Genomic DNA, 13,641 nt, shown 5'->3' with positions numbered 1-13,641 from the left:
TCTGGTTTCTTTCTACACATAGTCCTCCCACCACATCTCTCTCATCAATCTAGTAGCTTGCCTTTTTCCAGGCCAGGCCAGGTGACAAGAAGGGAAGGCGAGAGGTCGATTTTTTGGGTACATATTCTCTGCACCAGTAATTCTCCATCCATCCATCGTTTATTCCTCTGCTTCGAGCTTCCGTCCTCTGCATACCTATCAAGTGTCGCGTCGTCTTGTCAGAGCTCGCAATCAACATGTGTGATTGGTTGTCTTCTGCAGGCGCATGCGCGGAAAACTGAGGTGATCGATCGAGAGAGGGAATAAGAGTTGGTTGCACTTAATTCGCAAAGCACTTTAAATTTGGAGGGAGGCATCCTGTTCCATCACTCAATCAATCTCTCCTCCATCAGTTTTCGTGCGTGTCGCTGCCACATATAAGCGGCGTCAGATGAGTGCACGGTCCTGCTGCCTCGGCGCCGCGCACCACGCGCACGCGGGGGCCTCCTCCTCTTCCTCCTGGCCGTCCATGGCGCCGTGGATCGTCGTCGACTGCTCCAGCCTCAGCTGGCTCCTCTTCCGTGTCTTCACCTACGACGCCACCCACAACCACCACAACTTCGCCAAGCCCGGCCTCTAGCACACGCCTCTTCTGATTGTCTTCTTCCACATCATCCTTGCTAGCAATTCTTTTCTCGTCAGTGGTGCAACCAAGTACCAAGCCCGGTCGAGCATGTCCGGGCCTCGGCGGTGCGGCAGCCGGCGGCCGGCGGTAGTGGGGGACAACACCAACGGATACGTCGAGACCGATCCCAATGGTCGCTATGGCCGGGTATGTATTACTGCACACATCTCATCCTTAATTTCTACTTCGTTTAATTGCTGATGACAAACAAGAAAAGTTCATTTTTAATTTCTTGCTCTGCTTTGATTCAGAATGAACAACCTGACATTATAGTAAGATAGTTACCACGAATTGATGCATGATGATTGGAAGAAGAGAAGTACTAGTTCCCCTCGAATTGCCCTTCTTTCCAATCGCTGTCCTAGCTACCTCTACTATTGGTTTTTGATAACTTGTGCTAGTAGAGATGGTGTAGTTCCATCACATGCTGACAGCAAAACCTTAGTTCATTAGTTAAGATATAGGGTTGTTCTTCTTAATCATGTTTTTTTAAGGATAGATTATTCCATTGTAATGTGCACATCGGAGCTACCTGTAGAACAGGACACAATAATTGCGCCCTTTTCCTTTTCATCCCATCTCCATTTGGCTTTTGTAAATCTTGTTTTCTTTCCATACAGTTCGTTGATAGCACACATCAGCTAGACCGGTTTCTTTTAGTTAGTTGCCAATACCCATATCGATCACTGCATAATGTGTTTACCATAAGTTTAATTTGCAAAATGAAAGGTGGAACCATCAAGATATTCATAACCACTATTATATTGTTAAACACATCAAGATCAGGGTCAAATACTGGTGCTAAATTAATCAGTTGCTCAGGTGGACTCTCAGATGGCATCATGTGAGCAATAGTAAACAATTTTTGTACAGAAAGATAATACCATTATTATACACTTGGTCAACTAGTGAATCATTAATCTGAGATGGTGAGAGACTTTGATTGTGATTTTTGGTCCAATCAGAAAAGAGTGCTAGCTTTTTTCCAATAGTCAGAGATGGTGTTTGATTGGTATTTGAACTTTCCCAAGTTGGATTTGCTGAGAGGTTTGCCCATCTGTCAATATGCCAATAATAAGATGCTTTGAAAGCTTCAAAAAGTATATGCTGTACGTTACCAAGTCATATCCATTAGATATGGTGCGGTTCATCTTTTCTGCTAGTCACTTTTCTTCATCCTTTTTCTTTCAGTAGATTTCAACAGAGGATTTAACTGTAACATTCTTTTAGATAAAAAAAATAACGCCATTCATTTCCAGAAGAAATATATAATGTCATTTTTTCCTTCAGGATCGATGCGCATAAATAATACTCCATATAATTTGAAAATTATGAGCTAGCTTGCTAATTTGATGGCATAATTAATTAATTTTGTGTTGATCTGAACCTGACAATCATGCAGTTCGACGAGCTGCTCGGCAAGGGCGCCATGAAGTCTGTGTACCGTGGCTTCGACGAGGAGCGCGGCGTGGAGGTGGCGTGGAACCAGGCCAGCCTGAGCGACGTCCTCCGGACCCCCGACGCGGTGCAGCGCATGTACTCGGAGGTGCAGCTGCTGAGCACGCTCCGCCACGACGCCATCATCGGCTTCCACGCGTCCTGGGTGGACGTGCCCCGGCGCACCTTCAACTTCATCACCGAGCTCTTCTCCTCCGGCACGCTCCGCTCCTACCGCCTCCGCTACCCGCGCGTGAGCCTCCGCGCCGTCCGGTCCTGGGCGCGCCAGATCCTGCGCGGCCTCGCCTACCTCCACGCCCACCGCCCGCCGGTGATCCACCGCGACCTCAAGTGCGACAACCTCTTCGTGAACGGGCACCAGGGCCAGGTCAAGATCGGCGACCTGGGCCTCGCCGCCGTGCTCCGGGAGGCCGGGCAGGCGGCGCACAGCGTGATCGGGACGCCGGAGTTCATGGCGCCCGAGATGTACGACGAGGAGTACAGCGAGCTGGTGGACGTGTACTCGTTCGGCATGTGCATGCTGGAGATGCTCACCGTGGAGTACCCCTACAGCGAGTGCTCCAACCCCGCGCAGATCTACAAGAAGGTCACCGCCGGCAAGCTGCCCGACGCCTTCTACCGGGTGGAGGACGGGGAGGCCCGGCGGTTCATCGGCAGGTGCCTTGTCGCCGCGTCCAGGAGGCCGTCCGCGGCAGAGCTGCTGCTGGATCCGTTCCTACTCGACGATCATCATCACGTCATGTCGACGATGTCGTGTGCCGCCGTGACGATGGCACCGCCGCCATTGCCGCCTGCTGGTCCTCCTTCTTCTTCGACCTGCAGCAGTTCCGATGTTTCGTCGTTGGGCGATGATCATCAGGATGTAAGTGAGGATGCAGACGATCCTCTAGTGGCCAGGACGACTGAGATGACCATCACCGGCAAGCTGAACGCCGAGGAGGACACCATCTTCCTTAAAGTACAGATCGCCGACGAGACAGGTACGTTACATTCATCCGTCGTTCCAGTGCGATGCATTCAGATTATGTTGCATGGCATCATTTGACTGAGTGCAGATGCCTGATCGATCATACACGTACATGCACATGTGCAGGGAATAATGTTCGGAACATCTACTTCCCGTTCGACATGGTGAACGACACGGCGACAGAGGTGGCGGAGGAGATGGTCAAGGAGCTGGAGATCAGGGACCGGGACCCATCGGAGATCGCGGCCATGATCGAGCAGGAGATCGAGAGGCTGCTTCCCGGGCGAAAGCAGCAGCACGAGTATGCTGTGTACGCTGCACATGATGATGATGACGACGAAAACGAGGAGCGCCCTCCTCCCTTCTACTATCTCTCCTCTTCCCCCACCTCCTCCCAAAGCTCTGTCTGTCCCTACGCCTCCGACGACTTCTCTCGCCCACAAGGCGGTGCCTGGTCCAAAGGTAACAACGTTATTTTTGAACCGTACTCGAGCATTTTACTTCTTACTCCCTCCATCCACGAAAGAATGCAATTCTCGCTTTTCGACAAGTCAAACAGTTTAAATTTTAACTAAAGTTATATAAAAAATAATAACATTCATGATACAAGATAAATATATTTTCATAATAGATTTATTTGGAGACATAAGCGCTAATACTGTTTACTATAAATTTGGTTTTTGACCGGCACAGATCCTATAATTATATTCTTTTATGGACGGAGATAGTAGTATTAACTTATGGCACATATTAGTGATTTGTATGCATGTTTTTGATTGTTTTTCGAATGAAAGAATAATTTGATTTGATTTCGTCCAAACATAAACATACATATAAAATGCACATGTCATGAATATATATATATATGGAAGCTAGCCAGCCAGGGCATCTTTGCCGAACTGCCTGCTTTTGTACCTGTGTGGATGCATGCATACGTGTGTATTAGATATGACACTTTGACAATTTGGACTGTGAAATGTTGACTATGGCGCGGCGGCTCTGGCTCCTTATCCACAAGATGGCTGTTTTGTTTTCCAAGCACACCACAGCAGTAGCCATGCATCATCTAGGGTATGAACGATTTGGCACCCGATCTAGGTAGGCACACGTAGGCGTCGCCAGTGCTTTTTGTTTGCATTCTTGCTAGAGTATGTCACGTTGCAGGCAGCCCTCATGCATATCTATCCTAGTATATCTTTAAGGGGAGAGCACTGCTCCATCGAGCTTGACACGTGTGCATTTTTTTTTCAAAAACTTTTCTGGTGTAGATTATGGGTACTACTGCGCTTGTTTAAGCGACGACGATGACATGAGCTCCTCGGGGAATCAGGACGAGGCCCAATCACCACGACCTGAAGTCGTCGGAGGGCCCAGCGGATTCTCAAAGGCCCAGCCCAAGAACACGAGATTCGGCAGCTCCCTGGCTCGGCAGCTGCAGCGGCAGTGCAGCATGTCGCCGCACGCCGGGCGGCCGCGGCGGCGGGAGGACGAGGACTGGCACGGGAGGAGGGGGAGGATGACGCGGAACCGGTCGATGGTGGACATGCGGAGCCAGCTGCTGCACCGGACGCTGGTGGAGGAGCTCAACCGCCGCCTCTTCTTCAACACCGTCGGCGCCGTCGAGAACATCGGCTTCCGGGCGCCGACCACCACCACCACCACCTCCTCGTCGTCGTCGACGCGTGGCAGGAGGAGCAGAGACGACAAGCATCACCAGAACTACGTCATGCTTTGAGTAATCTGGTTTTTCTTTTGTACTTGTCGCAGAAATGTGTGTATATTTTCCAGAGTGTAGTGCGGCCGGTATGGTTTGTTACGATATAGCTTATCATTTTGTACATTATTGTTTTAAGAAATACGTGGATGCTATATGCCATGGACCGGGATAGTAATATTTGTTTCCTTTTCTAGAGCATTTCTTTCTTTGCGCAGAATATTTTTTTATTTCCGGTTGTGATCTTAACAAACTGTTAAGAAATGTTTAGCTTGCAAAAAGTAAAAAAAAACATCCGGTGTCTTTCATGCTTTGATTCACAAGACTTTTATTTAAATGCGCGGGTGTTCAAATCTTCACAAGACTTTTGGAATTCATGGCTCTTGCTTGTGCCCTCGATCCGAACCGCGTGGATGCCGAAAAAACAAAGAAAAAAAGGCAAAGCGCGTAAGACTTGCATGGCGTGGACACCTTTCCTGTGGCACCACGGCAGATGGACAGGGTGGTGTCTGCTCCATCATGTCATGTCAGCGGTCAAAATGGTTTATTAGTTGACTATCTCCTCCTCCCTCCCACCTGGCTCTGGCTCGCTTGATCCACGGCAAGCCCGGCCGTGGCGTCGGCGGCGGCCTGAGGTTTGGAGGATCAAGATTGTGGATTGCGGGTGGTGCTGCGGTAGTGCTTCCATCTTGCTACGTTGGAGTGGTGCGGTCGCGTTGACATCCCAATCCAACCGGCTGTTTGTTGAGTAGGGTTCGTGTGGAGTTGCGTGGCCGTATTGATATCCTAATCCAACCGATCGGTATCGTTATTGTTGTTGTTGTGCCCAATCCGAACGTTGTTCGTTCTTTTTAATATAATCGGCAGCTCTCCTGTCTAGTTCGTTAAAAAAAATTCCTTGCTGGTTCCTTAAAAAAAACATGCACAGCAGGCAGGGCTTGGCCTGCTCTGCCTAATAATCTCATCATATTTTTCCTCTTTTAGATATGCATGAATTATGTTGGGAGAACAGGGTTTTTTACTGAAAAACTTGGGACAAACGACGTTTCTGCATGCGTGTACATGAACTAGGTACATATGTATGTACCTGTATATATATTTACATCAATTCTTCTGTCAGGCAAAAAACACAAGATAGAATAATGAAAGAACAAAACAATATACATGCAATGCTATCTGCTACAAAGCCAAAATGAAAAAAAGAAAAGAAAGAAGAGAGTATTTTTGGTTCTCTGTCTCGGCAAGCCACAGCTTTTGATTGCAAATTAAGCAGAGCAGGGCAGGCAGTAGGATTTGAGATGAATCTTAGCTTCTTCATCAGTTGGTGCGTTTGCTGGGTGCGGATGGCGGTGGCTTCCCCCGGGGCTTCCTGTTGAGCAGCCACTCGTAGCTGCTGCTGCTGCCGGCGGCGGGCAGCTGGCGATGATCCTCACTACTGCTTCTCTCTCGGGGCATCATGGACGGTGTGCCTGCAGATGCAGCCGCCGTGACAGGCCGCGGCGCGAAGACGGTGAGGAGCAGGAGGAGGGGGCCAAGCAACTGGAAGAGACGGCTTCCCATCGACATCGAGCGGCCTGAGCTGATCCTGGACAAGTCAGGAGTAGGTGGAGAGGTCGGTCGTCGTTGTGAGGAAGAAGCTGAGCAAGGAGATATATACACGGCGTCGGCGGTGGAAGGAAGGGAACTAAACTTGGAGGCCAAGGATGGAGATGGAGCTAGTCAAAGTGAAAGGGAATGTCGTGAGGCTCTGATATGCTTGGCCCCTGTATACGACGACGTGCGTACCAGCCAACACTCAGAATCAAAGTCGTCGTTGCCGCGTCATCACAGTGTGCTCGGCTCAGCCAAGACCCAGCTGGCATGGCAACCAACGGCGCGTTTTGACCTGCCTAACTGGACCTCAACCCACCGCCCGGTCTGCACTCTGTCGATCTGCCTTTTTCTCACCTGCAAACAGCACCCACACACCACACACACACACTGTTCAAGCCAAGGTCTCAAGTTCATTCTCCCTTCGAAAACCGACCGACATATTCAGCCAACATTAATTTCAATTCGCACGACCGTATGCAATGCAAGTTTGAGCTCAAATCACCAGACCATAGGTTAAGCGCCGGGCTAGTTGGGCGTAGTCCAGTTCGGTGTGAATGACTTGAATAAGCTTGCTGACCACAGTCGTCATTGGACTTGGATGAAGCCCACCTGATGACGACAGTGACAGAGAAGAACCCTGCACGCCACCACCGTGTCGCCGACCTTCACTCCGGGCGTCACAGTGAAGGCAACGCTAAGCATCTCCTCCATGTCATCTTCTTCTCCTTCCCTGACGCCAGATGCAGGTTCAGCCACGCTCTCCATCAACTCCTCGGCGTACTCGCGTACAACATTCTAACACCGTGTCCGAGCTCCAAGCACCGCGCCATGGCCACACGCAGCGCCCACGCCGACCTCGCCATCGTCGCGAACGCCCGGTAGAACCACGTCCTCGGGTGCCCGCCGCGCGCCACGAACGCCCTCTGGTCCAGGTTCCGGAACATTGCCGCCTCCGTTTCCGACGGCACGGCGGCCAAGTATCTGGACCGGCAGAATCTCGAGAAACCAGAGCTTGGGTACTGCATCAAGGCGTCCAGAGGGTCGCACAACCTCATGATCCGTTCAAAGCAAGCACCACTGATTTTCAGCCCTTCTTTATCTTCTTCTTCTTCTTCTTCTTCTTGAGTTGTGGTAATAACACCGACGAGCATTGTTCGCGACAGGTGCGCCTCAAGTGAGTACCTCCTCCATGACCGCTCTACTGCATCGTTCACGCAGTTATCTGAAGGTACCAGAATGCTAGTAGCAATCAACTCTGCAAAGTCGTGCACCGATGCTGCTGCCACCTTGAACAGCTCCGACAATGCACCTGGCGTCACCGCGGTCATCTCTTTCGGCACGACGAACCCCTTGTCAGTGTGCTTGACTGACGACGGCTTTTCGCTCTTGATCTGCTTGTTCAGTCTCAGAGTTCTCCCTCTGCAGCGCCTCCAGTTCTCTCTTCAGCAGCACGATCTCTGAATCCCTCTTCCTCGTCTCGGCCTCCAGTTCCTGAACCAAGGACCACCGCTCGTTGACCAATGACCCGATCCCACAACTGGAACTGCACAGGCGCTGCAGAGCTGCTACTGAATCCAGCTCAGACTTGATAATCTCATCGGCGAAGGCGAGCTTGGCAGGGTCGTAGGGGATGTGAGCTCTCTGGAGCTTGATGTAAGCTGACTTGAGGGATCCCATTGCTTCAAACAGTCTTATGAGAAGTAGCCTCTGATCATATTCACCGCAAAAGGTTCCAAGTTCTGATTTTGTCTCATCGTCCAGAGCTGGCGCTGCGCAGACCTTGGTGAGCTTGCAGAGCTTGGTGAGGCCGACTAGGAGCCCAGGAACGGTGCAGGTAGGAGTCGCAGCACTTGTTCTTGGTGTTGCTGACTCCATTTGGCCTAGTGACTGCTTTCAATCCAGCATCTAGGAAGAGAGGAAAAAAATCGAACTCTCTGTGAACAAATATGAGGAAAATCAAACCTTTGGCATGCTAAAAAACAGAATTGGCAGAGGAAACTGGAAGGTTTTTGATGCAGAGACTAGATGATGAGTTGATGACTGCCTGTGCTTGTTGCTCACACTTATTCTATGAAAAACATTTCTTTTCTTTCCCAAGATGAAACAAAGCAGATAAATTGTGAATCTTGGATACAAATCCGCTGTTTGTAGCAGGATCAGTATACAGTTTTCCAATTGCAGCAGGATTATCTAAAAAGCCATTGAAGTAGGATGAATCCCCAGAACTGCAAGAATGAGCAAGACAGATCTAGTCCAAGTCCTTTAATAAAGAAGAAAAAACACAGATGCTGGCATGAAACTTCCACAGATATATAACTGAACAAGTGGAAGGATCTGAATAACGAAAACAGTTGTATGGAATTACAGGAAGCATCAAACACAGTGGAGGCAATAGCAAACAAAATCATGTCAGGTTTTACCTTCTGACAGAAGCAACTAATAACAAATGAAGGCCATCAGCAAACGCAATTATCGGTTAATGATGGACAGGGAGAAGCAGAGAAGAGAAGTAGTAACCTGCGGGTAGAGTAACCGCTAGATTGACGAGGGAGATGAGTGAAGCCTTCTTCCCTTGCCTGGTCTAAAATACTTATTTTCGAAACATTATGGACGTCTTGGCGGCGGTGGCAAAGCGAGGCGAAATCAACATGGCATTGGGAACAACAAAACAACGTGCTGGTATGATGAGGACAAAAACGGAGGTCGGCAATTCAACATGGCATTGGGAACAACAAAAGCAAAAGGTTCCCGGCGGAGGCAACGTTTATCTGTCTGGGACCAAGCTGCAGAGCAACTCTGCTACTGAAAGCAAAAGAGGGAAAGTGTCAAAAAAAAAGAATTCCAGTGATTTTTCCAATATATTCGATTCCCTCCTCCCACGGCGGCGATTCCGATTCAGCAAGCCAAGCGGGCAGCGCGATCGAGAACTCGATCGGACTCCATTACGAGATATACATACATATATCCTCCGTGATTATTGGCTAGCTGCTTGTCATCATGGTTGGTCCATCGCGGATGGATGCCGTCTTCCTTGCTCTCTTCATCATCGCAGCGGCAGCAGTCCTTGTCATCATCTGCTTGTGCAGCAAAAACAACCATCAAGACCAGCAGCAGGCGGACGCCCGGCTGCCGGAGGAGATGAAACCCGTCGCCATCGCCATGCTGGACAGCGTCAGTAGAGGAGGACTGCGCGATCTGCCTGGGGCCGTTTGAGGACGGCGAGCTGTGCAGCATCATGCCCGTCTGCCGCCACAAGTTCCACAGGGACTGCATCGTCGACTGGTTAATCATGGCGTGCAAAAATACCTGTCCCCTGTGCAGAGCTCAACTACTGCAGTGCTCAGCAGCTGCTGCTGAAAACATGGTGTAGATAGATAGATATGCTTGAAGAATTAGATATTATTGTTATTTGTGTATAATATAATGATCATACTACTTCATTTTATGCCCAGCATGTTGTATTCCTTTGCAATCTCTTCCTTTTTATGTCCAGCACCGGTGATAGCATTGCGTACGTTCATTGCAGGACAGAAAAGAAACATTGGTACTTACCCCGCGCTCTTGCCGCCGGTTGCAGTCATGATGAATAAATAAGATAATAAATTGATCCATAGAAATCAATTACTCCTGTACGGATAAATCAATTGAAGACGAAGAAGAAGGAGAGAGAGAAAAATTAAAGTCGGTCGGGCTACACCTACACGACCGTGCTACTGCGGCGTTGCAGATGGGGCAGGTGGTGTGGTGTCGCAGCCAAGCGGCGATGCAGTGCTTGTCGAACGTGTGGGTGCACAGCGGCAGGAGGCTGCACGTCTCGCCGACCTCGTACTCCCCCCGGCAGATCACGCACGGGTTCCGCACCATCCCGTCTGCAATCAGCTGCTCGTACGGGGCGTCACGTAGGCTGCTCATCATCCGGCACCGCTGCCGACGCCGGAGTCGCTGCTCCCGCTTCCGCCTCGCGAGCGCGGGCTGGCGGTGCCGGCGGGCAGCTTCCTGGGCGACTGCCTCGGCGACGACCGCCAAGGCTATGAGCCCCAAGGCCGCGGCGACGAGACAAAGAGCTCCCCACCCGAGCCACGTGAACAAGACGCGCGCGCCGCCCGTGGACGACAAGATGGATGTATCGATCACGGCGAGCTCGACACTACTAGAGTTGGTCGCGGCGGCCATGGCGCACGATCGATGATCGTCGCGTTGCGCTCTGCTCTGATCTGCGGTCTAGTTATTAGATATAGGCTAGTTATACATGGTACGGTAATGCTGGGTGCTGGCTAGGACTAGGAGGAGGTGGTTTCGATCGATCGGGACTCTCAACTCTTATCTTAATCCCTTAGGTCTCTTCTCTATCCGCTGCTTGAATTAGAGCACGAAAAGCTTGACGATTCCCATTGATGTTCTTATTCACATCAAGCTAATTAAGGCATGGTTAATGGCGGAGGAGACCTGCTGGGCGGCGTTTGGTCGTTTGGTTTTTCTGGGCCGGGCGTCCTCGCAGTAGGAGCCGCGTGCCGCTGCTTCAAGCCTAATCCACGCCCAGCTGCCGCCGGTGGTACATACAGCACCTCGACTACGTCGGAGGACTCGTGCGCGATCTGCTTGGGGCGGCTGGAGGACGGCGAGCTGTACGTGCAGCGTGATGCCCGTCTGCCGCCACGAGTTCCACAGGGGCTGCATCGCCGACTGGTTGAAGGCCTGCAACAAGACGTGCCCACTCTGCAGAGCGCAACTGCAATGGCCAGCCGTTGCTCATATCAACACATGGGTGACCTCCTCTTATCTTGTACGTACCTATTACAATCACAACAGCATTATTCGTCGAGGCACGACGCTTTTGTTGACACATATGATGAACTATAAAAAAAAAAGTAAAGATTACAATGATTTTCTTTCTGAATGGAGCTGCTGTAAGGTCTCAGCATGTTTCTAATTCTTTGGTTAAAAAAAACACAAAGAAAGGAAAGAAGAGCGCTACACCATGTTCTCTACCGTGCTAACACGTTCTTCTGCTGCTGCTGCTGGCGCGACTAGTAGTGTTGCTCTACAGATTGGGCAGGTGGGGTTGCCTTGACGCAGCCACTTGCGCACGCATTCTCTGTGGAACATGTGAGCGCATCCCGGCATGACGAAGCACCTCTCTCCGCGCTCGTACTCCTCAATGCAGATCACGCACGACGGCGGCGACCCCTCGGGCAGCGGGTGGTACGGGACGCCGGGTATGCTCTCCAGCAGGCGCTCGCCGGCGAGCTTGTTGCGCCAGCGTTGGAGGCCGGCCAGCACCTCGGAGATTAGTAAGATTACCGTGACCACCAGGGAACCGTAGGTGAGCGCGAGGCCGAAATACCACATGGCCATCATCAGCCACTCCCCTAATTCTTCTTCCATGGCGGCTATCATCGTAGCTGGAGTATAGTAGTTACTGCTGCTTTAAATAAATCTCTGGAAGGCAAGCATAATCCGATCGGGTATGTGTTCCGATTCCAACATCAAGATAACCCACACTTGTTTACAAGGAACTGGCATCGTTGTGGGCTGCTGGATTGGGCCAATTTTGAGTACGTATTGGGCCACCATATGTATTATGTTCATAACTTTCCAGGCACCATAAAAGGACCCCATTAATTAATACGTCTTTGATGCTTAGCTTCTGCTCCTTAATGTGCTGATGACACTTGACTTGACCTACATAAATATTAATAGAGCTAGTAATGATTGCTCAAAACATTGTCCTAAATAAATGAAATATGTATTTGTAAAAAAATAGAGGAAGTGTCACCTAAATAGGATAGTGCACATATTCTGCACGTGTCTAGAGATAGAACAATAATAGTAATATCTTGTGAAGAAAGGTGGAATGGATCAGGTCCTATTCATCTATCTCACCGTCATGTTCGGTTCAGGCCGCCGGTAACTGATATGCTGTGTAGTGTAATAATCCATCTAAAACATATTGGATTTCTTGATCTTGTTTGACTTTTACCTCACCTGCTTCCCAGTTGTGCTAAACAAATACAGTACGGAGTATGGTATACAGTTCTGCTCCCTCAGTTTTACTTCAACTGCTTCCTCAGTTGAACTAAAGAACGCAAGATTCTCTCTCCGAGCTGCTACTAGTGTGGCACGCCTGCGGCTGCTCGAAAAAATAGTTCCGTCTCCGTAAAGGCTTATTTGGTAGAGCTATTTTTTAGATGAAGTTATTTTATAAATTATTTGGTAAAACAGCTTCTTCAATTCCAGTTTTACCTCCACCGAGGTGGAAGCCGTTCATAAAGTCGGTGGAGCTAGCTTCACCCCTACGGTGAAACCTGTTTTCCGTTTCGTAGACGGCTTCATATGCGGAGCCGTTCTGCGATCATCTTTTTGATAGGAGCCTTAGAAACGATGATAGGAGCCTTAGCGGGAGGTGACACGTTGTTTTCCTTCCCGTCCCTTCGTGGGTCGGTCCTTCTTAACGATGATTTGTGGACACATCGCCCTTGTTAGGTGATCAGTCACTGGACGAAGAAACCAGAACCTTATTGATGATGGGTCGGGACACGTACGTCATGACCTGTGCTCCCTGAGGAGGTCATCACGATCGACATACATACATATATATATATATATACACACGATGAGTTTTATCTACACTCGTTTGTAACTACTTTTACTATCAATATACCACCATGCGTATATTTACATACTAATTTATCACTTTAAGTATGTTTATATACTAATTCTAAAATACTTTGAGTATAAAAAATTTCAAAAGCATCCTTATTTTTTAAATAATATATCATGATTATACATTAGTAGTATATAAAAATAAGTATATTCATGTACTACATGGACACTTTGATAGACTACATGTATCCCCTGCATGTTAATTTCTTTGATTTGTATATATGTAGAAATAAATTAAACGAGAGCTCAAGTGTGCACGGTCCACAGATTAGATTGTTTTTTTCTTTACCATGCATAGCATGGGGAACGAATGAGACGTTTATTTATTTATTTTTGTGTGTAGATCGGGATACCTCCGATACTGTAAAATAAAACCCGTGATTTTTCACATCTATCTTGATTTATTTCATCATATATCTTGCTGACTACTCTTCACATCTATGCATGGCGATGAGGATTGCATGTATCCGAGTCAGCTGTGATCAACCACGGCGCCTTCTTCCAAAACAAACGGAATCATTACACTGAGCACCGGCAAATTGGCAGACGTGGCAGTGACCCATCGACGAGGACCTCAACATT

The 13,641-nt window shown here is 49.1% G+C and overlaps 2 protein-coding genes and 1 pseudogene across 2 annotated transcripts; 1 reads left to right on the top strand and 2 right to left on the bottom strand.

The window, feature by feature from the left end:
* The first annotated feature begins 328 nt into the window (after positions 1 to 328).
* Positions 329 to 5,001, top strand: LOC112886483 (probable serine/threonine-protein kinase WNK8). The gene is made up of 4 exons (XM_025952392.1): positions 329 to 811; positions 2,067 to 3,102; positions 3,216 to 3,551; positions 4,358 to 5,001. The coding sequence occupies exons 1-4, from the start codon at positions 713 to 715 to the stop codon at positions 4,822 to 4,824; spliced, it is 1,938 nt and encodes a 645-aa protein (XP_025808177.1). The 5' UTR covers positions 329 to 712; the 3' UTR covers positions 4,825 to 5,001.
* Positions 5,002 to 6,786: 1,785 nt separating this feature from the next.
* Positions 6,787 to 9,148, bottom strand: LOC112886711 (annotated as a pseudogene).
* A 2,219-nt stretch (positions 9,149 to 11,367) lies between these two features.
* Positions 11,368 to 11,781, bottom strand: LOC112884239 (RING-H2 finger protein ATL56-like). The gene has a single exon (XM_025949613.1). The coding sequence runs from the start codon at positions 11,779 to 11,781 to the stop codon at positions 11,368 to 11,370; it is 414 nt and encodes a 137-aa protein (XP_025805398.1).
* Between the last annotated feature and the right edge of the window lie 1,860 nt (positions 11,782 to 13,641).

Source organism: Panicum hallii, chromosome 3 (assembly GCF_002211085.1).
Source record: "Panicum hallii strain FIL2 chromosome 3, PHallii_v3.1, whole genome shotgun sequence".
Lineage (NCBI taxonomy): Eukaryota > Viridiplantae > Streptophyta > Magnoliopsida > Poales > Poaceae > Panicum > Panicum hallii.
This window is presented reverse-complemented; position numbering and strand designations above follow the sequence as displayed.

Excerpts from the sequence above, each read along its gene's own strand:
- LOC112886483 (XM_025952392.1), top strand. The coding sequence starts at position 713 with ATGTCCGGGCCTCGGCGGTGCGGCAGCCGGCGGCCGGCGGTAGTGGGG. Across the intron at positions 812-2,066 it reads CCAATGGTCGCTATGGCCGG|TTCGACGAGCTGCTCGGCAA; the intron begins GTATGTATTACT and ends ACAATCATGCAG. Across the intron at positions 3,552-4,357 it reads AGGCGGTGCCTGGTCCAAAG|ATTATGGGTACTACTGCGCT; the intron begins GTAACAACGTTA and ends TTTCTGGTGTAG.
- LOC112884239 (XM_025949613.1), bottom strand. The coding sequence starts at position 11,781 with ATGGAAGAAGAATTAGGGGAGTGGCTGATGATGGCCATGTGGTATTTC.